The sequence below is a fragment of the Protopterus annectens genome, chromosome 2.part1 (assembly GCF_019279795.1).
Source record: "Protopterus annectens isolate FY-2018-M chromosome 2.part1, PAN1.0, whole genome shotgun sequence".
Classification (NCBI taxonomy): domain Eukaryota; kingdom Metazoa; phylum Chordata; order Ceratodontiformes; family Protopteridae; genus Protopterus; species Protopterus annectens.
In genome coordinates this window covers 1570426369-1570450673 of record NC_056729.1, presented here as the reverse complement: position 1 = coordinate 1570450673, position 24305 = coordinate 1570426369, and the positions used below count along the sequence as shown (strand labels likewise).

The following is a 24305-nucleotide window of genomic DNA, read 5'->3' as shown; positions in this document are numbered from 1 at the left end:
AGACATGATAAAATCATATCAGCTGAACAAGAAAAGCAGCTTCTTGCATTTTGTTCATTCAGTGTCATTTTCTTACATTTAATCTGATTAGTCACAGCACTAAATTCTACTTAATCAGTACTGTGAGTCAGTTACAGTGAATAAAAAAGCGTTGTGTGTTCTGCCTTTCAAACTCACCTTTCACATACAATCACCTTTAATGGGACAAGCCAGTCCAAATTGATCTCATCTGATCTCAGAAGCTGTGAAAGGTCAGACCTGATTAGTACTTGGAAGGGAGACTGTCTGGGAATAACACATGTTGTGGGTTGCCTCCGGCCATGCCACCCAGGGTGCACTTGATTAAATGAATGTAAGTAGCACTGCAGGCAGAATGACACCATAGCATAATTAGAGCAGTCAGAGTTAATGAATTACTGTTTTTGCATTCATTTCGGAGAAAGTAAACAATGACTTAGTAGTCAGATGGGCAGGAATAAATGTCCTGGGTAAGATGGGGAAATTATGAGTTTGTCTTAATTAAGAGAGACATATTTGATGCCAATGTATCAAAATGGTTTTATGTAATGTTTACATATATTCCTTCATCTCCAGCATTATCCATACATCAGATAAAACTGGCACATTGATTGGACTGTCTGATAATGTTCCTCATTTTGAGATTCAGAAATCATTATATCTATCTGTGGAAGGGCTACAACTCGGGACACATTTTTTTCAAAACTGATCTGTACCTTTTAGGGTGCAGAGATACTAAGATGCTGTGCAACTCAGTTACTAGGAATGCAAAGTCTTTAGTTAATACTGCCATCTAGTTCAACATTTTTATGTGCATTGTTCATAGTCCATATCAATACTAAAAGTTGTTTGGAACACGTAAAATATAATTCTTATTACAGAAACAGGGTTTAGTTACAAGAACAGGCCTTCTATATTAACTGGTTATACTGGGCATCACAATTTTAGACTACTCACTTTGAGGGAGGTGCCTATATCAGAGAAGAACTCAATGTCTCTGAGAGCGTAGTGATCTTGAGTTAGAGATGATTATGATTATTAAGATTATATTTACAGTAAGGAAAATGCTGCACTTCATAACAGCTTTCTATTAAAACCTACACTTAGATTTTGACTGAATATATTTGGCATTAAAGGGATGTTTTAAGGATGAAAATGGTATCCCAGCTGCAGGTCTAACTTGTCACTGGACATGTTGGGATTTGCTAAGAGGGCAGAAGTACTTCTTGGGTGGTCCCATATGGAGAACTCCTTTAAGGTATTACTTCACTGGTAGTAAGGAATAAAGTAGAGGATTCCATGGGTAGCCTGTCAGAGAGAAAGAGAGAGAGCGCGAGCGAGCACATATGCATTTATTTTCAATGAAGCAAAAGATGAGACTGATTTATAAAGGTCTGATAGGCATCTAGGGACCTTGGAGCTGTTGTCTGGTTTGGATCCAAGGCCTATTTATGGCACCAAAGAGAGAACATTCTTCATTTTTCTAGGTATGATTTTCTTGTATTTAGTTTCCTCAGTCTCACTCAAAATTGCAAGTGTGTCCTCACTAAACATTTGCCTAAAGGTGTTGAATGTTAAATCATCCATGCTGTCAGCCTTAAGATGTTGAGGTTGGAGTGCATGAGTGAAACCTTGTTCCAGGATAAGAGGTCCACATGCTATGGCAGTGGTGGAGGCTCCATCCTTTTTCTGCTTGGTAGGAGAGAGAAAAATAATGTTGCATTGATCAAAAAAGGTGCGATGAGCAGCATTTTTGTCTAACCTCCTGTACCTTTTGAATTACCCTGAGGAGATGAAGGATAGGATGAAAGACATAAAGAAATATACCAGTTCAACTGATTGAAAGGCATCCTTTTCCCATGTTCCTAAGTTTATTTTCCTGGCACAATATATTCTCAATTGTTTGCTCTATGGAGAGGTATTAAGGTCTATTTCTGGTGCATCCCACCTGTGGACCAGTCCAGAAATATGTCACTGTTCAGCATCCATTCATGAGGGTCTGTGTCTGTTCTGCTTTGCAAGATTACCAACACATTTTGCTGGGATAGAATATAAGATGTACCAAGAGTCAGACCTAACTTCTGGGCCTGATAGCAAGCTTCTGTGGCCAACTGCACAAAAGGTAAGAGTGATATCTTCCTGCATGTTGACCACATGACTGTTGTATTGTCTATGAGGATATGCAAGGTACCTGGTTGTCATACCTGGTTAAATACTTCTATGGCTAGAGCTATAGCCATCATCTCTTTGATGCTGATATGTTTTTTCTTTTCTGTTTTGGTACAGGCCCACCTCACTTCTTAGTTTCCTTGATTGAACCCCCCCCCCCCACACACACACACAGGTTACATCAGCGGAATCTTTAGCCAGTCTGTGGGTGTCCGAGCCTGGGTTGAAATAGACCCCCAATTGAGATTCACCTTTTAGTTACCCCAAAAGATCTCTTTCTTGATATAAGGCAGTAGAGGGATGGAACAATGCAGAGATTGAACATACCAGTAGCACCAGTCCAGTAGGTACTACCGCAGTTTACTTATGTGAAGATTTGCCAAGGGGACTATCACAACTGCAGATGCCATGTGACCTTTGTTCTTGTATTCCCTGGCCATAATCTGATTCTCCTGTTGTATTGAATTGAAAAATGTGGTCAGAAACAGCATCTTTTCTGAGGAAATAAATATCCTTTGACTAGTGGTGTCCAAAAGGTATCCCGGGAACTGGATCTATTGAAATTATGTTAGCTGTGATTTGGAAAGATTTAAGAGAGTCACGGAGTCTGGAAGCAAGGCAAGAAGAACTACAAACCAAAGAACTCCCCTTGAATGAGCTCTTGCACACTGCTAACAATGCAGCATGTGTTTTATTATTAGAATTATGTAAATTAAGAATTCAAAGAAATTAAGAAAATATTTTAAAGGAATCAGAAAGGCAATGCAGCTTGTCCATTTCAGTTTGCTAATGCTGTTCGGGCAAACCTGGCAGAAGAAAGTATGCCTTGCTAAGCATTATGACAGAAGTGTAGTGCCATCCTCTGAACTGGTGACCCCCTTGTCAACTTAAAGCTGAGGAACAACCTCCATTCCCCAATTTGGATCTGATACTCCTAATTTTAAGGAGCAAGCTTGGTCCATTTCTTTCAGTCTAATGCTCCTCATTTAAACAGCAAGCCAGGTCTATGTGTTACAGTCTACAATAAACTGTAGCAAACTCCTTGCTACATTTATATCAGGCAGCTGCTACAGTGTAAGCCATGTATTGAGTACTAAAGCACTTCTGCTCAGACCACAGATTTAAAGTTACGTAACTTGTAGTCTAAAATTTGAAAAAAACAAGAGGTTTTTTTTTTTTTGGGGGGGGGGGTGGCTGCTCTATTACAATAAGTTCAGTAACTACTATGCAGATTACACACCCTATATCCTTAAAGCTATTACATGAATAAAAACCCTATCAACCTACCTGGGTTCCAAGCGTTCTTTCACCTTTGCAATGGATCGAATGTAAGGAGCAATCTGCTTAGTGATGGTTGTCAGGTAGTTGTTTTCTTGTTTCAGTTGCATCAAGTCATGTAGTTGTGCTGTGAGGGAGATAAGAAACATAGTTTATTTCCTGCAGATAACTAAAAAAATAAATCTCAGAACAGACGAGTCATATATTAGTGATTCAAGGGAAGAATATGGGAATGTACATTAGTAATGAGTGGTGATATCATAAGATGTACTTTGAAAGTGCTTTGCCTCATGGCTTGAATAATAAACATATATGCTATATTCTTACAGCAACTGGCATAAATGCATAATACTATAATCCCAGTAAACAAATAAATGACCAGTCATGACAACCACTGTGAAAAACGTGTCTATATCACATAGTCGAAGTGTCAAAACTTCATTTATGTAAATATCGAACCCAAAAGTTCAAAAACTAAATACTCTGAACATTCAGAACAGTGATTTTTTTCCCAGGGAAAAAAAATCGCTGTTCCAGTATAAAACGCGTAAACACATGAACACTAAATATTGTTGATAATGTGGGGGGCTTCGCCCCCACACCCCCCAATGTGGGGGACTGTGCCCCCCACACCCCTCTACTTAAATATCCCAACTCTGAGATGGCACCACAGTGGAGGAAATAGCAAAGCCGCGGAACCGGCCCACCACATTCTTTCCCTGGGAAAGAATTCGATATTCCGCGGCTTCATTATTTTTAGACTTCGAACTTCCTAGTTCGAAGTTTCGGCGTTCGGACATATGATATAGACCCATGAAAAACATTGCAGAAGGAAAGTGAGTTAATTTTTCAGAGAAAAGAGCACCGATCTTGTTAAAATTGAACACTTACTGTACAGGCTGCCAGAGACATAACTAGGCTGGTGCCCTGGTCAATCCCCAGAGATGCACCACCTCAAAGTGAACTTGAAGTCCAGCTAATATTAGCTCTTTGCTACAGCTGCAAATGTGTGTTCAAAGAATTGAACAATGGAATGCATACATGTGAGCAACTTGTTATCAGGTGGTTCCTTAAATGAATGCCATTATTGCACTTGTGTCTAACTGGCAGTTCTTTTGAGGTGTCAGTCATGCCCCCTAACAGCTTCTGTCCCCTGTATCCTGCCTTAGCTATGGTACTGTAAGCTGCACCATGGAACAATTGTTTCCTTAGGTGCTTACTTCTTTTCCAGGAAGTGTGGTCCCAAACACACAGTTTGATTCGATCCAACAACTTCTGCCTCCCAGGCTGCTAGGATTACAGGTGTATGCCACATGCCTGGCTAAAGATGTGAATACTTCCAGATTAGAACCATCAACACCATCACACATGCTAACTTCCCTAGTCCACTGAGCCACACAAGCTACCTAAACTCAAACCTTGTACCTTATGTTTGTGAGGTAAACACCTTAACCATTATACCAACCCCTGAAAAATGTACACCTGCGCCCTATTTCGAACCCAGGACTATCGCACCTGCAGACCAGTGCATCAACCCTCCAAGCAACATAGCAGCAACAGGGTTGCATCGTTCATAAAACAAACAGCAGAATGGGAAACTGTACTCAGTCTTACCCCATTGTGTAGGCATTGTACTCTTTCCACAGAGTATATATGCACAATTCCCATTCCTGAATATATAAACAGAACTAGATATTGAAGAACGCTGTGCTCCTAAGTGTCTTGAAATGCCAGCCTGGTCTTCCAAGGAATAAGCCGAGCAGAGTGATGTTTATTGCATAAATTAAAATAAAAGTTAAGCGCTTTCACTCGCAGACTGCGAGCTTCATCAGAACTCCATTGAATCTGAACAGTATCATTTAAATAACTTTTCTGGCGCCAAAGCGCTACATTTAAATTATTTTAAAGGTGTATACATATAAAATCTATGTATGCCATGATGCTGAATAGCACAACATTGACTACATTCATCTCACAATATCAACCCTTACACAAATACAAAATGAAAATAAAAATGATCATAATAATAATCATGCTTAGTCTTAATATAAAATATATAAAAATGTATATCTAAATAACACTCTACTATCTGTAACAACAACCACAAAAATATATACCCTTATTGGGTTACAAATTTGATATTAATAACCCCCATAACCATAGTAATGTAAAACAGGTTCTTGATATTACATCTACTACTGCTGATTATGGAAGAGCGTGTGTCTTGGAATATGGTCCACATATTAGCAAAATTAAGGGGATCATAACTAACAATTGGAAAATTATAATGACAGATCAGGAAATAGTTAAAATATTGGGATCCCAACCTGTTTTTGTTCACAAAATGGGTCGGAATATCAAAAGTTATCTTGAAAGAGGTGACAATGCAAGACATTTGACAAATAGGAAGACCACCAAGTGTGGGAATTGTAAACAATGTCATGCTATTTTTGATGAATGTAGTATCATCTTGGATAATATACATAAGACACATATAAGGTTTGTTTAAGGAAATTGTAATACTAGATGGGTTGTGTATTTGGCAAAGTGTACAGCCTGTTCTGGATTTTACATAGGTAAAACGGAAAGAAAGTTGAATAAATGCATTTACGCACATCAATATAGCATTAAGACAAGAGATGAGAAAAATGCCTTATATAAGCACATTAAACAATATGGACATACTCATACATTTAAATTTGCCATTCTTGAAAATGTATTATTTGAATCTAGAGGGGGAGATTTTAAAGGACTGTTGTCCTATAAAGAAATATGGTGGCAGTTATATACAGACGCTTCGACTGCACCAGGACTAAATGATTTTGTTACCATAAAGCCAGCATTACTATTCATGTAGATAGCTTATTTATTTTATCTTATTTTATCAAAATATTCAGTTTTTAAGTAATTTTTTAGTAATTGATCGGTTTTGTGGTTGTTGTTACAGATAGTAGAGTGTTATTTAGATATACATTTTTATATATTTTATATTAAGACTAAGCATGATTATTATGATCATTTTTATTTTCATTTTGTATTTGTGTAAGGGTTGATATTGTGAGATGAATGTAGTCAATGTTGTGCTATTCAGCATCATGGCATACATAGATTTTATATGTATACACCTTTAAAATAATTTAAATGTAGCGCTTTGGCACCAAAAAAGTTATTTAAATGATACTGTTCAGATTCAATGGAGTTCTGATGAAGCTCGCAGTCTGCGAGTGAAAGCGCTTAACTTTTATTTTAATTTATGCAATAAATTTCATTTATATTACAACATCACTCTGCTTGGCTTATTCCTTGGAAGACCAGGCTGGCGTTTCAAGACACTTAGGGGCACAACGTTCTTTAATATCTAGTTCTGTTTTTCTTGAATGCTTATTTGGATTTTATTCCTGAATATATGCAATTCAAGAAGCCATCACCACTGGAGTAGAATAGGGAGTTGATTATCCAAACTAATTGGGACTTAGGGTAATTAGGATAATCAAACTGTTTGGATAATCAAACATATAATTGAACCGGATAAAAAAAAATTAAAAATCCTGTCTTTTTTCTGAATGCAGGAATACACTTTTCAACCATTCAGTGATTCCATTGGATAATATAGAATATTTTTCAAACACGAGCTGGCTACAAGCTCAAAAACATACTCAAGCAAATGCGTATAATACTTACATTGCCAGACTTTGACTTTTCCCACCCAAAAACTTTGCAAGGCTGGATCTGATAATTGACTCTCCACTGTACTGACTGGTCCCAAAAGAGTAACCTATGGGAAAAGAACCATGTACCATACACTGGTGCTCCAATTCACTTTAAAGTAATCCCTTTCCCTACTATTATTTTGCACAGTAGACACTGTACAGAAAAATATTAGCTCCTGAAAAACAATCCCCCCCCAAACACCTCTGCTGCATAGTAGAAAAATTCCTACTAGCAACAGAGTTATATATGGTGCAGGCAGATCTGCTACTTTACTTAAACATGGGTGCCTGCACACAGTGAAGCCAGCAATTAAGACATGCAGTGTCACTGTTAAAAGAGTACAGGAGAGGGAAAAGATCAACAAAAACACTTAGACAAGATAAATGCAATGTGCAGTATCGTAACACACCAGGAGCTAGTATACACTATTGCAAATAAACTAAAGATATCAGCACAGATAGAAAATGTAGAAGATATGCAGATAAATAAAAATGAAAAGTACAAAATAAGCAATTTATGGATGACCGAAAAGGTTTTATAGAGAATTGGGAAACAAAGCAAAAGGAATCGAAACATCACCAGAAAAGAAGATATAGACATATTTTGGAGAAATATATATGAAGATCCTGTGGAACATAAAGATGCTGAATGGATAGAAGAAGTAAAAGAAACAGTAAGATGTTCAAATGTTCAGGATATGAAATGGGATGAAGTAACAGCCACAGAAATTTAAACAAAACTAAGAAAAACTCCTAATTGGAAAAACCCAGGCCCAGATGCAATGCCTAACTTCTGGCTAAAATTATTAACATCTTTACAAAAAGATTTAGCCCTGAGTACGAACTATTTATATTCTCATCCTGAATAGACATGAACCTGGTTCACAACAGGAAAAAAATGATACTCCTCCTTAAGAGAGAATCTGCAAGCTATCCTAAAACTATAGAACTTATAAGCTATCTTAAAATCTGTAGACCAATAATTTTCCTTCTTACGATATATAAACTATATACTGGAACTGATGCCAGTAGAGTTTATAGTCATTTACAAGAAAACAAAATCATGGCAACAGAACAAAATGGTAATAAAAGAAATTCATATGGAACAAAGGATCATTTGTTGTTAACTAAAGTCATAGTTGAGAACTGTAAAAAGGGGAAGAATCTATGTATGGCATGGATAGATTACAAAAAAAGCATTTGACAACATACCACATTTATGGATAAAGGAGTGCTTACAGTTGTAAAAGGTACATCCTACATTAATCAATTACATCACAGTGACAAATCACATTGCAGCTAAGCCATGATAAAGGACAAATTATTATCCCAAGGATAAAAATTCAGTGGGAGATATTCTAGAGTGACTCTTTATCACCACTGCCCTTTTGTCTAGCCCCTAATCCATTAACCTGTCTACTCAACAGACTAGGTCATGGTTACAATTTGGCTCCCAGAAAACAACAAAGTGTAAAGACGTCTCATCTTATTTTTGTGGATGATTTAAAACTGTATAGTTTATCAGACGAGGAGCTGAAAGCACAACTGGAGGTGGTCAAATGTTTCTCAGATGATGTAAGAATATAATTTAGTCCTGATAAATGTGCAACTGCAATGTTTAGAGGAGGAAAGGTACAACACCAAGAAAATATTGGTGTGAGACATGAATGTGATATAAAGGAACTTGAGCAGAAAGTGAGTGGGTAAATATTTGGGAATTGAAGAAGGATCAACAATAAAACATGAAACAATGTCCATGCACTCTAAGGACCTCTTACTAAGTTGGCCACTGTCCCCATTTTTCTTGACCAGTAGACTATACTGCATGTGCCAGTTATTTAGCCTCAGGAAATGGCAGACAACCTATTTTACTTTGCATCTCTTTGTTAATTGCATTGTACTGGTCACAAACTGATAACTGTCAGTTATAATTTGACCTGTGGGTAGGAAGCCTGCTACATTCAGCTTCTCTCCCCTACTCTACCCCCAATCATCCACCCCTCTCTTACCCTAATATTATACTTCCTACATAAACATTTCAATATGAAACTTCCTACTTACACATTTCGCTTGTGACTCTTATTCCAAAACCCTCCACAAATGACCTTACTACTTCTATACATACACTTCTGTTTCTTGTTTCCTACTTCCCTATCTCCATTTAATTTTTAGTTCCATCCCCAACATTCTCCCTCCTGTACTGTTTTGCACTATATCAATTCATAATCACAACCCTCCCTAATGATACCTATCTAGTCCACATTGCGTCTTTCACTTTTCCCAAATAAACCTTCATTTCTTTTTATTTTGACTGCATCATTATACTCTAGCCTTTCATACCCCTCTATTCCTTACATTCCAGAGGATACCAAGGCAACCTAACTCTATTCTTTTATAGAAAATACTTCTCTCCTCACCTATCCTCTACCAGCTTTCAGAGTCTATCATCACTGAATCTCCTACTGCCCTGCAACTTGTTTCTTTCTTCATTGCAGTTTCATCACTACCTGACATCTATAAAATACAGATTCCTGTACTTAATTATGCTTCTCTTCAGCTTATACTCTATTAGTCTCCTGCTACTGTTTGATCTGTTATCCTACCATAATTCAGTAATATCTATCAACATCTCTCCAACTCTGTCCCAACCACCTATCCATACTTCCAGTTTACATTCTACACACATTGCACCAAGCCTATTTAATATTACCCCTCACCTTTATTACAAATAGACTGATTAACAGCACTTCAACTAAACCCAAAACAATCCGCTCCAAAAACAAGTATGCATAATTCCCCAATATATCGTTCTAGGAGTTGATATATACTGTAATCGTGGCCCAATCTATCACAATGAACACAAAGGTAATTCTCTCCCACACACTTCTGTAACCCAGCAATAGCTAATCCCCAAACAGGGTGATCAGATTTTTAGTGTAGCAAATGTTAGAAGCATAAGAAATAAAACTGATGAACTAAATGCCTGGATTACCCAACATAAACCTGACATTCTAACAGTAATTGAAACTTGGCTTACTTTCTTGTTATAATATCAGCCATAATGACCATATAAAAAGGAAAGGTGGTGGTACTGCTTTAATATTTCCTAGCACCTACTACAGTTCCCCTCACAGCAAACAATACCAACATTTAGTTCAGCAGAGCTTCCTACTGCTTTCTTCAAAATAAACAATTATAAACAAATATGTATTACTGTCCTTTACATCCCTCCTGTGACAATACAGCTGTACTGTCTGAAAGACACCCTACACTGGAGATCCATAACATTTCCACAAGAAAAAATACTACTAGATGACATGAATGTCAATTGGCTGGACATAATCTCTAACTGCCCTACACCTAGCATGAACTCATATGGTTTCACACAACTAATTAATAGCCCCACACATTATAGCAAGGCATCAAATTTCCTATTAGGCTGGATTCTAGTATCAGACCCTAACAAATACTCCACCACAGGTACAATCTCAGACTCTGTCAGTGATCATTGCCCAGTCTGTATGACCAGATATCTCACGCATCCAGTTTAACAGCATATTTATAAAACAACATGTAGCCTTTCCATGTTTAACCCAGATATATTTATTACTATGCTATCATCTATTAACTGGAACTTCCCAAAAGTCCTCCCCTTAGACAATGCTGTAAATGAATTCAACACAACTTTTCTAAATAGCCTTGCACATCCTGGAAGGAAGGAACTAAAAGCAAATAATGCAATGTGTCTAGCCAAAAAAGAGTAGAATGCTAATGCAGGATAGAGAAAAAGCATGGAAAGACTGGCAAAAATATAAAACACTGTGATATCTTGAAAACTTCAGAACACTTCACAGTCGTAGCAAAAAGTAAATAAATGGCTATCTAAAAAGAGTAGAATGCTAATGCAGGAAAGTGGATAGGAAAAACTGGCTCAGATCTGGATGGATAACTTATTGGCCTTGGATAATAAGACACATTAGTGCTTGAATCTGAATGACAACACGTGAATTGGAGTGTTTTGTTGAGGCGGATGTTTTATAATTTGATGGAAATTTCCTACTATAGTCAATGTGTAACATAATATCAGAATCACAGTTGATCCAACAAGGAGGCTTTTAACATGTTTACTTATTTGGTGTTGAAGAAATTGAAGGGTCTTCATTTTTAGATTAGAAGTGACATATTGCTTTATGTGCTTGATGTTTTAAGGTAGGTAAGGGGTCAAACCAAACACCTAGTTATTTAAAGAGTGTAAATTGTTCAGCAGTTCAGAGGACAGAATAAGGACGTGGCCTTTACACAACATAGCATTTTTATGGGTTCCTAGCAGCATGTTTTTTTTTTTTTCATTTAACTTAATAAATCCACAAAGCACAATTGCTTGATTTTAGGGTTTGACTTGGGGGGGGGGGGGGGCTGCACTGTTTGGCTAAACCATCTCCTCAGAGTTATACAGTAGAAAAAGACTAAGAGATTCAAATGCAGGACTACAGTTGAAGTTCGTTAGCAGCTTATAGTGTTAATTCTCCTGCTAAACAGCCAAGCTGATATTAGATTGTTTGATGTTAGTGGACTGTAAGCCTTAAGCTGATGAACCAATTAATAAGCAAAGCATTATTCTGGGCTATTTGTTTTAGACATTCTTTTCCATTCCTTTGATCATTCCAGTTGTCTTTTTCTAAACTCTTAGCAGTTTTGTTTCTGTCTTCCTATATGGTTGCCAGAACTAAATGCTGTCATTGAGTAGAGGCTTACTAGTGAATTAGAGAGGGGAGGTGGAAGGATTACCTATTTGTTTCTGAAACAGCATTTAGGGAGTTACTGTGCATTATCTTTTCTGCCCTGGCTGTTGCTTTTTCATTCTGTTCTTGCTAATTCCTTCCAGCTGTGATCATCACTTTTATGTCCTTCTGTTGTAATTTGTTTGGGCTGAGATCTCTTGTGAGACTGTGTACAAGTCACTACCTGTCGGCCCCCACAGCTAGCCTTTTCAGATCCCTCACAAGACTGGCTTTGCATCGGTGTCAGCCATAGCTGGATAATGCTATCTTCCATGCCCAGTATAAGGTTAGCTAGGCTCCAGAACTGATCCTTGCATGACTCATTAGTGCATTTTTATTTTCCTGGTTATATCTGATCAGTGATAGATTTTGTGGGTCTATATTCTGATCATCTTTCTGCATGTTTGATCATGTTGTAGCTGACTCCGTTCCATCTTAAGGTGCATAGGAGCTAGCCTTGTGGGTTAGGGAGTCAAACATTTTACTGAAGTTCATGTGTAAGATTTCATCCTGTTTTGTCCTGTCCACTTCTTTGGTTACCATCACCCAGTGACAGAAATGCAGTACTTTCACTTAGGTTCATAGATTGTTACTATGCTAATGACGTGGGGGCCCTTTCTAAGCCTAGCCAAGTTTTTCTGAAAGAATAATAAACTCCTGTATCCAAATAGGACATTGAGGGCCAGGCATTTATAAGCTACCTCTGTCAATAAAGGACATGGATGCTAAGCCTGGTGTAAATTTCCTGTTCCCCATCCACAGATCTGGGTTGTGTCTAAATTGGGTAATAGATGAACTTAGCTTCACATGGATGGGAAGCCTGTTCCATAGGAGGGGCAGTCTCTGGGACACACATCTGTCTCTCCAGCATGTTCTGTTTAAGTTGCAGACAAAATTCAGGTCCTTAGACCTTTTATTTGTGGTATTGTTTGACTTACAAATATGCAGGAGATTCATACGTGTGGGGTTTGTGGATGCCTTGTAAACCAGTCATAGAGCACCCCCTCAGTAATCTATAGGAGACCAAGGAGAGGGAAAGGGCTTTAAGGTATTCTGAGTAAGGCAGGTTTGCTATGACTGGCATTATTTTTTTAATGAACCTTTGAAGTTGCTCGAGTTTGCTGCATATGCCTGGCCAGGTATATACCAAACAGAACATTGAACTCAGTGACTGGTCTGATAGAAGAGTACAGTGAGATAATGACCTCTTTGGACCTAGAGGCCATGTCATTACTTATAAGTTGTGCAGCAATAAAGGATTTCCTCACCATTGTGACCACAGTGGTCAAAGTTAGGCTACTGTCTACATGTGTACCCAGATCTCTGACCACTGGGTGCACTCTTAAGGACATATTATCGATATTGCAATTAGCCGGGATGGTTACTTCCTAAAGGGTACAATTATGCATTTTATAACATTGAGTTTGACCATGGCTTTGCAACCATAAGATTGGTCAGTAATACGCCTTCTTGAAGAATGTTTGTGCCTGCAGGGGAGTTGACAATAACCCCCAGCTTGCAATTATCTGCAAACGTAGTCAGCCATAAACCTTCAGCCTTTACTTCCACTTCAGAGAAGTAGATGCCAAGAAGGAGTTTTCCCAGTGTTGAGCCCTGGGCGACTCTGCTAGTGACTGGCCTCTTGGTGTAGAGGTATGTTGGCAGAGTCGCATCTAAAATTTCTAGTGATTTAGACTCACAGCTTTCAAGAGACTTTCTCAGAGGCTTTGAGACTGAGGAGCCAGCCACTCCCCTGGACAGCCACACTTACATGGCGCTTCGCTCACTCAGGTCATTCTCCATACTGAGATTCCTGTGAGCGGAAAATGTTAGCAGCTTTGCAGTCTAAGAACTGGAAAGGCTTAGAATTATGTGGAAACCTTCCCACGGGAAGATTTCCACATTATCCTAACCTTTTCTGAATCCCAGGGCTTCTTTTTCCAGACAGCTGTAAGTTAAAATCCTCAGCAACATTGCAAACCTGATGTTACCCTAACCAGACTGGATGAACTTTCAAGTAAAAATTCCCTACAGTATCCATATACTTCTACAGCCAGCTAAAAGAACTTCTGACAAAAAAAAATGTAAATTATTTTAGCAGAAACAAAAAAACAAGTTAAATGGGAATTACTTGATAACTGATAATTGCAAGAACACGTGCATCTCAGCATACTTCACAATTAAAAGAAAATGTATTTAATGTGTTTTACCTTCATAAATCTCTTGTTCATTGCTAACTCTCTGATAAGTGTCCTCCCAGATCTGTAACAGAATAAGAAACAAATGCATTCACTCTTAAGATATTCAAAAACAGTACTGGTTTAGTACTAAAATCTGGGGTGTTACTTCAACTTTTTTAATAGGAAAACTGGCTATATCCCATTAAGGACATCTCATCATAGAATGGTGCTACTTACCTGTCAGTGTCACTTTGCATAAGGGATAAGTGTAGAGTTACGCCTTGCACTACAGTCCTAAAATGTATTAACTTGTATAACCTTATCAGGCATTTTTGTGTGATATAATGAAGTTTAGTTATGACACTGGTACATTAATTCAGTTGCAGACCTCTAGGTTACTAACGTGTCTGTCATAATGTATTGAATAACTGACCGTGCAGTTAAGTAGAAAAAGACTTGTGACTTTGATAAATCTCCACAGATTTTAAAGCAGGGCAATATACATCTACTGACTTTGATTAAACAGGCATTTATAAAAATATAACTGACATCACATGCTTTATATCCATACATTCATCTATCCACACCCCCCTTTTCCCATTTTGCACAGGGGGTCATGTTGTCCCTTCAACAGTAACAATCATCTAGAGCCAAGGTTTCAACTACTAGGGTGGCTAACCCTGCTTCCAACAAGAAATGTACCTCTTCTAGTAGTACAAGCCTACAGGCTTGTTAATTAATTGATTAATAATTTCATGTTTTGCTTAACAAACTTTTCAGCAGGACATTACTGGATTTCAGTAATGGCTCAAAGAGGAAGGGTCCAGAAACAATTAACAATAGCACTTATAATACGAAGTATATTAATTTGCAGAAATTGCTATATTTAAATAAAGATAGCAGGAAAAACTAATTAGTTCAGTGTGCAAAATGAACTACATGTATGGATAAGTAACAAATGAGCAACACAACGGTTAACCAATTACATATACTATGCAGTGTCACTGAACAAACTACATGTAATTGATAATCTTAAGTGGGAGACTTGGAGGTGTGACAGATTATGTTAGAATGGAGTTGTGATTTTCTGAAAGTATTTGAGGATGCAGCCCACCCTACTTTTAAAAGGAGCCAGTTCCAGAAGACCAGATACTATTGGTCACAGGTAGAAATTCCAGTTTTATTCTTGGTGATCAGCATGTTGATTCACACTGCCGATGGTGAGGGGCTAACCCTACTAAGTGAATGTCATTCAGAAAATTTAATTGTTGACAGACAAGGTGCTTTATAGATGAGCTTGTGTCTGGTACCAGTTTGACTTTATTTTGGAGTACTAGCTAGCCTATTTAATAAAGTGACAATCAATAATGGTCTCTTGGACCAGTTTAAGAAGTAGCTCTCACTGCCCTTATTTATAAGCCCCCTCTAACTTACTGAAGTCAAATTAGTTTAACAGAACTACCTTGAACAGTACTCAAGAGAGAACTGCCTTTGTATCTTGTGCCGGGTAGCTGGTGTAAAATCATTTTGTCCTATACTTTCTTGGTTGCTAGTTACTTTTCTTTAAAAAAGACTATATATGATGGCCAGTTTTCGCTCATAATCAATATGAACACCCAAGTATTTCATAACTGTCAAATTGTGTATGTATAATCAGCAGTAAAGATGGTGAAAGGTAAGCTCATGACTCCATTTTAAAGGGGTTGGGGAATAACACGCATTGAGTTCAGAAGTAAGTCCAAGATGAAAAGCCGTTTCTGGAGTTTGAAAACATAATCAATACACAGCCCTGCCTTTTGGGATAACTTTAACAGCCACTCACTAAACTATATATCCTCAGTAGTTCCATGAATGTTTAGCAAAATATAGATGTGAACATTGAGACAAGCACGGACAGCTGACAGAGTAATTCCAAAACAATGTAATTTCTAACTATATGAACAGTGTCAGATTCAACCAGCAAGCATCCCTTGTATTAGATGACAAGGGTAAAAACAGTGTAAAATTCTCTATGCAAATGACTTTAAGTTAACTGAGTTCATTCAGTGTGTACTGCTTATCTTGATCTGGCCAAAGTTTTTGACACTACCTCTCATGCTGGTATTGTAAAAAAACAGACAAACAGTACAAACCACTGGTATTGGCAAGAAAATAAACAAACTTAACCCCCGTGTTATCCACTGGATTACTAATTGGATATCCAACAGATCCCAGGTTGTGAAAGTGACTGGTAAAATTATAACTAGTGGGGTACAACAGGGATCAGTTTTGGTCCTTCTCCTGTTCACTTTTTATGTTGCAGACATCCAGTCCAATATCCTTGAAGTGTGGTCGACCACATTTGCTGATGACCATACCTCTCAACTGTCCCTGATTTTGACTCAAATTTTAGCTCTGTCCCGCTTAGTCCCTCCTAAAACTAGTGACTTTTGGAGGAAAGGTAATGAATTACACTTAATGAATAATGACAATAATTAAAAGTTATAGACTTCTTTTACTTCAGAATATGTGTATTAATTCATATGCTCTGATTCTGTCAATGTTTCAAGTTAATAGCACTAATATTTTAAAAGTGTCCCTGATTTTTTCTTGACTTGTCCCTGATTCTGTTGAAATTTGTCCCTGACTGGTTGAGAGGTCTGCTGATGACTGCAAGTTGCACACTATCACTTCATCAAATGATATTAAATAGCTTCATCAATGGCTGGAATTAGAAGATACCTGGTGTATTGAAAATGGTCTCAAATTAAATGTGAAAATGTTAGGCACAGTAGCATTCAGCAAACAAATTGTTCCCACCTAATAAATTATAATAATCAGGTAGCTCCTAAATTCTTTATCACATGCATGGGTCCCCTCAAATTATCTATGGTATGATCCTAGTTATTCTCATTAGGGGTAGTATATAATTATTGACCATGGGATGGATAAGGCCAATCTGTAACCAAATAGGATAGGTTATTTTCAGCACAAAAAGAGAAAATAGCTAGGCTTAAAATGGTTTAAAAGGGCAGCTAGCCTAGTACTGTTCTATGAACCTAGAAATAATACCCCTCTTCAGATAGACATGACCATAAGAGACCAGCATACTTGGACAGTTCTCTCATATTTGATCATCGTGTTTTTGCCATAACCAGGAAATAGTTCCCTTATTATACTCATCAGTGAATACAGGTGAAAATTAAAGGATATCACTCAATTAAAAAGGTCTCAAAGATACCTTACCAAGAAAACTAAAGACTTAAACCCTTTAACTGTCCTGATAGATTAGCATAACTTTCCTTATATTCAATTGCCTAAAGGCTGCTTTGAGGTAACCTGTGTCTTTCTTTGAGACATGAAAGACCCAGTCCTATTTGATCTACTGTTTCTTTGCAAAACTAATGGCTCTATAAACACCTGTTCTAGGACATAAATCTACAGCAACAAATAAATAAGTCTCCCTGGAGAGAGAGGTTCCTAAATCAACATCTTTCCAGCTAATGCAATAAGTTACCACTCCAAACAAGCAAAGTACTACTCTGACTACCTTTAAGGATAGACTGGACAGGTAGACACAAATGTATACCACAACTGATATGTACAGTCCTGTTTGATTTGGGAGGTGATCACTATTAACTGCTTGAAAAGACAGGTATGAACTTTTAAGTGTGTCTTCTTAAAGAGTATATATGTCTGGGCATCTTACAGTCCTCAAAACCATTTGACAAGTGTTCTTACGTTCATTGCTACATCTTTGAAAGTGAAAAAGGTATTAAGCTATGACGAAATTAGAAACAAAAAATGAAATTCCTTTAAATATTCACCCATTATACTAGAGAAAATTTTTAAATAGTGTGTAATTCCTCAAGACTGGACTATGGCGGTCGTTAAACAAGTAGTTTAAAATAAGGGTAGCAAAGAAGACATTTAAAATATAGACCAGTCAGTCTTCTCAGGTAAGCTCAAGGAAAGGGTGATCCTAAAACAGCTGGCTAGTAAAACGAAGGAAAAAAATGCAAATGCTCTTATTATATTTTTGTATTCTTATAGGAAAAAGGTCTGTTGAGACTTGTCACTTAATATTCTACAATAACAACATTGAATCAGATTGTACAAATACATGAACTATATCTAGATTTTCTAGCACTTTTGACAGGGTTAATCATACACCATTACTAAACAAGCATACTAAATTACATCTGTTGTTGTTGTTGCATCTTCCGGCTTTTCCTGGTTAGGGGTCGCCACAGTGGAACTCCGGTCCGCTAATGATTGGCAGCAGATTTTTACGTACTGAGTTGCCAGCCCTGACGTACAACCTTCAGCGAAGGTACACTCATTCATGCATGTCTCCACACAGAAGACACTTTTAGCTGAGAATCGAACAGGAAAGCATCTTACTGTGAGGCGACAACGCTACCACAGGACCACCACTGCAGTGCATCTTTAATACACACGTTTAGGGAATGGTTAAAAATAGGTGATGGAATATGGAATCAGAGGGTCAATGGGTAACATGCAATCAGACGATCATGGCAATTCAGTATTTATATTTCAGATCATAAGAAATTGGTGTTTTTTCTTTGTGAATACAGATGACATAATGCTTTGGAGATTATAACAAATAAAGATGATTGTTTAACTCTGTGGAGTATTTTAAATTACATTCTACAGTGGGCTTCTTTAATGTATACATATACCCACAGGAAGCCAAATGTTTAATTTTTGCAAGAACAATTTAACTTTGAGCACATTAAGTAGGCAGTTTAAAGATTAAGGCATTATGATAGAAGCAACATAAATCCAGAAATCATTGTAACAACTTAGATGTGGTATGTCTGACTTATTACATGGAGATCCTTATATGTCATTCCTGATGTGTTCGGACAGAAACATACTAAAGGGGCATTCCATTGTATGACTTCTCTGATTAGGACAGAGTACAGAGGAATGATAACTTCTTTGACCTGGATAAAATACCTTTATTTTTTAGTTGTGCCTGACTGTTCTTGCTACATGGTGGTTGAAGGATAGGGGGATGTCTAAGGAGGTGCCAAGAACACTAAACGTATCAGTTGGGGGTGGGATGTAGCTATACTTTAAGCTGCTGTCAATATTTGTTGTCTAAATGTGACAGTGCTACACTTCTTTGCATTTAATTTGCAGTTAATTTAAACCTATTTTCTAATATGGCATTGATTTACTGTATATGATTCAGCTCTTGCTGTAGTAGCACAGTATGACATGGTGAGTGAACAACTACACCCAACTTGCAGTCATCTGGAAATTTAATTAGTTGCATGTCTAGGTTACTATTTGGGATCAGAGAAGTAGGGACTAAACAGACATGGCCCCAGTCTGATTCCTTGATGCTGCTTTATGAGGTGGCACCTGTGACTTTAATTATTTGGGTGCAGACATACAGTTTGCTATGCACCTTACAACATAAGAGTCTACATTTAAGCCATTAAGCTTATTTACAATTCTAGCACAGGAATAGCATTAATGGCCTTGGTTATATCAAGGTATTCTGTATGAACTGCAGGGCCACTATCTACAGCTTCACTGGCTTTCTAGAGGAAGTTTACTAAATTAAATAGACATGATCTGTCTTCGAGAAAACCATGCTGTGACAGGCCTTATACTTGAGCTTATGAAATCAGATGTAATATGTTGTATGGCTTTACAAATTAGGCTTGTTATGCTGACAGATCTGTAGTTTCCAGGATCTGGGATGAGGCCACATTTTTTGGAATGATAAATCACCCTTTTTTGAAGGAGTATAGTGATAGTCATTTCCTCAACTTAAGAACAAACCCTCTGACTGTACTTAAGTTGAACAGTTTTAGGAGGGGCACAGAGAGGACATGTTTGGTGCTGTTGATTAAGTAATCAGGTTTATTGTCAGGGCCACAGATGGGTATTTTTAGCTTTAGAGAGTGTACTTTTAGGATATGTTGCATAATAATCATAGGGCCAAGAAAGGACTCTGGAATTTGTGAAACTTTGGTGACTTTTTCTAGTGTGAATATGGCACAAATTTGTCTTTAAGTATATTGGCAAAACCTTTAGGGTAAGAGTATTTAATACCATTCTGAATGAATTCATACCATTGCTGAATGCTATTTCTTTATCATCTGATGTATTTAAAGAATTATCTTTGATTATTATTGACTTTGGATGTTAATTTCATTTTGTGTTCTACTTTGATCTTCCTTATCATCACTTTCAGATTTTTGCTGATCTTTAGAAAATCCTTAACATGGTTAGGTATTCATTTAGGTTGGGCTGGCAACTTGACACTGTAAAACTCCACTGCCAATCATGAGCGGACAGGTGATCTGCTGTGGCGACCCCTAACTGGGAAAAGCCGAAAGAAGAAGAAGATAAATAGTAACACTCTCTGCACAGTTTCCAGCAGATCTGAATGTACGAGAGGCACTGAAACACTGAAAGAGGGAATGCTGCCTTAACTCTCTGATCAAGTCTCTGTTTTAACACACACGTGGATCTGTTCAAGTTGCAGGAGAACCTCAAAATCTGAGAATTTATTATTAAATCTTCTGACAGTGAGCTGAGAAACTATAATGTGGCTGAAACTTTAATTTACTGTATTTTTTTTTTTATGTTGGAATGTCCAGAAGGCAGACTGCCAAAAAGTCACTATGGTGGCAGCAAGGCTTTGGCCAGTGTTTTGGAATCCAGGGAACAAAATGTGCAGGCAATTCTGTGTGAAGGAAGTTAGAATACTGACCATGTCATCTCAAGGTGAAATATACTGAGTCCCTCTAGAACTATACTAGCTAATTTGTCAATTGATAATGCCAATTATGTTTTCTTTGCATCTGGGCATTATTTTGGGTAAAAGTAGGACTCCATTCACAGCCAAATTCTTACCTGCATTTGATACATTCATAGCAACTTCCAGCATACCTCTCTGCATGTTTTTCAGTGATGAGGGCCTCAAGTGATTAACACCTACATGAATCACCACTTGGCAAGACTCATATTTATTTTCTATGAGGGACTGTAAGACAGTTGTAACCTCATGGATCCTGGAACTGAAAAGGCAGCTGTCACCGTGTCTTTGTCTGGACTAGTGAGTGCAGGGTCAATGTGTCTGGTGATGGATTCAATAATTATGAGTGCATTTCTAGCTGGATGCACAGACTCAGTGGTAGTGGAAGGTTTGCCGTCTGCACCCTGGTAAGCCATTGAGTTATATTAATATGGAAGAGTCTTGGAGAATAGGGATGATTTTTTTACAACCTCAGCATATGTTAGTTTCATTGTATGTTTGTTTAGTGTGATCTTGTTGAGGTATGGGTGGATTTTCATAGTTTCATAGATTAGTACTAAGCTAACTGCCCTTATGGGCCATTTTAAGTCAAGCCAATTACTCCATGTCAGAATCAAACCCTGCACCTTATGTCTACAAGGTAAACACCTTAATCATAATGCCAACCTCCCAATTTTTCCATTGCTTATTTATCTTCTCTGTAAGTAAGAAGGTTATGCACGTTACATATATAATTATACATCTAATAAAGAATGTCATGTTCCAGTAGTAGTTGGTTGCTGGTGAGCATTAGACAGTTTCTACAATGTCTCATAGTACCAAGCACAATAACACTGGCATCTGAATGGACAGGGGTAGAGGGAGATTCCATGTTTCTCAGAAGGACTGAATTACTGAGTTATTGGTGCACTCAATCAATTTAGTCAAGTGAGCAGAGAAGATATGTGTGCAGAAAATCTACACTCTGGAAGATACTGACTAACAGAGGCAAAGATGTACTAACAGTTAAGCAACAACTACTACAGCCTACAGGAAAAAAGTTACTTAATACAGTCTCATCTGAGTGTAATACACAGCTATAATTTGTTGCAGCATAACACAGTGGCCTCACTGCCTCCAACATCGAGAAGACAGGTTGACTCAGATGATACAAAACGCATACTGCAAACAGTCAAGAGGTTCAGGTGCCACATAATGGCTGTGTCTGGAATTTATCAGACTGAGATGTCACATGCTGGGATACAGCCAAATATACTGTTAGTAACAAACTACTTATCATCGGTCACATACCATGACAGTGTAGACCTATTAGGTTCATAGGTTCATAGGTAGGTACTAGGCTATCGGCCCAAGGGCCTAAGTAAGCCTAGCCAACAAGGTTCCCTGGCTTTCGCCACCCAAGAAAGTTATTTTCCTGTGCCCCTGTTGAGCAGAGCCACCAAAGTGATCCCCAGGGTGTATTTCCTATTTCCCATCCACTTATCAAGATTTTTCTTAAAGAGTGCTAATGAGGAACTTTGCTTGACATAGATGGGTAGCTTGTTCCAGAGTGTGGGAAGTCTCTGGGACAGGAATCTATCCCTCCAGTATGTCCTATTTATTGTGGTGACAATGTTTAGGTCCCTAGAGCATGTAGATCGGAGGGATCGGGATTTCTTTAGGTGTAGCATGCCCAACAGATCTGGGTTTAACATAGCTTTATATGTTAGGCAGAGATCACCTCAGAGTAGGTGATATGCTATGGAGTAAAGCTGGAGTTTTTTGAGATGGTCAGTGTAGGGCATCTGTTTGAGGCCAGTAATCCTCTTTGTGAGGTACTTCTGTAGCCTTTTCAGCTGCTGCAGATGTCTTGTGAGGTACATTCGAAAAGAGGCATTGTACTCTATAATGGGTCTAATGACTGTCAAGTAGAGGGGAACAATGACCTCTTTTTTCCTAGATGAGAGCCCTATTGTGATGAGGTGTGCCACATAGAAGTATTTCTTGACTACTGTGGTGATGTGATTATCAAAGGAGAGACTACTGTCCACCTGGGTCCCCAGGTCTCTTATCAGACATTCGGCACTAAGTAGAGTGCCACCTATGTGGTAGTTCATGGGTACAGAGTTTTTACCAAAGGGGATGACAGTGCACTTTTTGGCATTGAGCTTGAGACCATGGCTCTGACACCAGGCATCTGTCTCAGTGAGGCCCTTCTGTAGGATGTCCACATCATTTGGAGACTCCGCTATGGCTCCTAGTTTGCAGTCATCTGTGAACTTCATTAGCCAATGGCCTTCTGTGTTAGCCTGTATTTCAGAGAAGTAGATACCAAACAGGAGAGGTCCCAGGACTGAACCCTGTGGTACTCCACTTGTCACTGGTTTGAAGTCAGATTTGGAGTCTGCAACTTTTACAGCATAGGTTCTATCAATGAGCCAATTGGCAACCCATCTCGTGACGTGGGGATTTATACCTAGTTTAGTGAGTTTAGCTATAATTTCAGAATGGGGGATGGTGTTGAAAGCCTTGGTGAGGTCAAGATAGGCTGTGTGAACCACCTTACCCTTGTCTACAGCTTTGGTGACTGCCTCAAAGAAGTCGATCAGGTTCAGAAGGCATGATCTGCCTTTCACAAACCTGAACTGGGTAGGGTTCAGAATTTGGAGGTTACCATTGTCTTTGTTTATGAGTTCTATGATGATACGTTCCATGGTCTTACAGACCAGGCTCGTCAAGCTAATAGGGTGATAGTTCCCGGGATCAGTGGTGGCTCCCCTTTGTGGAGTGGGATAACTGCTGCTGTGCACCATTCAGTGGGCACAAAGCCTGATGTGAGACTATGATTGAACATGGTGCTTAGGTGGGGAGCCAGTTCGTTCTGAAGTTCATGTAAAACACAGCCTGGGATGTTGTCTAGTCCCATGAATGCTGTGTTTTTGACTTTAGAGAGTGCAGCTTTTACCTGTGTAGTTGTGATTACAGGGACTCTGCAGTCTTCCTGTATAGATATGGGCCCTTTAGGGGGTGAGAGGGGGGTAGAGTAAGCACTGAACCTATCTGCCAGGACATTGGCAATATCAGTTGGTTCTGTAATTTTCATGCCATTCTGCTGTAACACAGAACATATCTGGGTGTTGCCATTGAGATGCTTGACATAGCCATAGAATGTTTTGTGGTTGTCCCTAGAATCAGTGGCAATTTTGTTTTTGTAGCTAGCTTTGGAGGATCTTATAAGGGATCTCAGCTTCTTACTGAGGCTGACCAGGGAACTCCTCCACTCATGGGATTTTACTCTATTTTGCAACAGTTTCTTCCTTCTGTTGTAGAGTTTGTTTATGGCAGGGGACAACCAGATTGGCTTCCTTTTTTTGGAGGATAGTGTCTTGGTTCTGTTTGGGATAGCATG

At 38.3% G+C, this 24305-nt stretch overlaps 1 protein-coding gene across 1 annotated transcript in view; it reads right to left on the bottom strand.

Annotated features, from left to right (window-relative positions):
* LOC122794989 (RING finger protein 207-like) overlaps nucleotides 1–24305 on the bottom strand; it is a 163998-nt gene that overhangs the window by 65843 nt on the left and 73850 nt on the right. Inside the window, exons 3-4 of the mRNA XM_044063579.1 lie at nucleotides 14167–14218; nucleotides 3475–3592 (exon numbers count right to left, since the gene is read on the bottom strand). Coding sequence (XP_043919514.1) covers nucleotides 3475–3592; nucleotides 14167–14218 — 170 coding nt within the window. The remainder of the gene's footprint in view (nucleotides 1–3474; nucleotides 3593–14166; nucleotides 14219–24305) is intronic.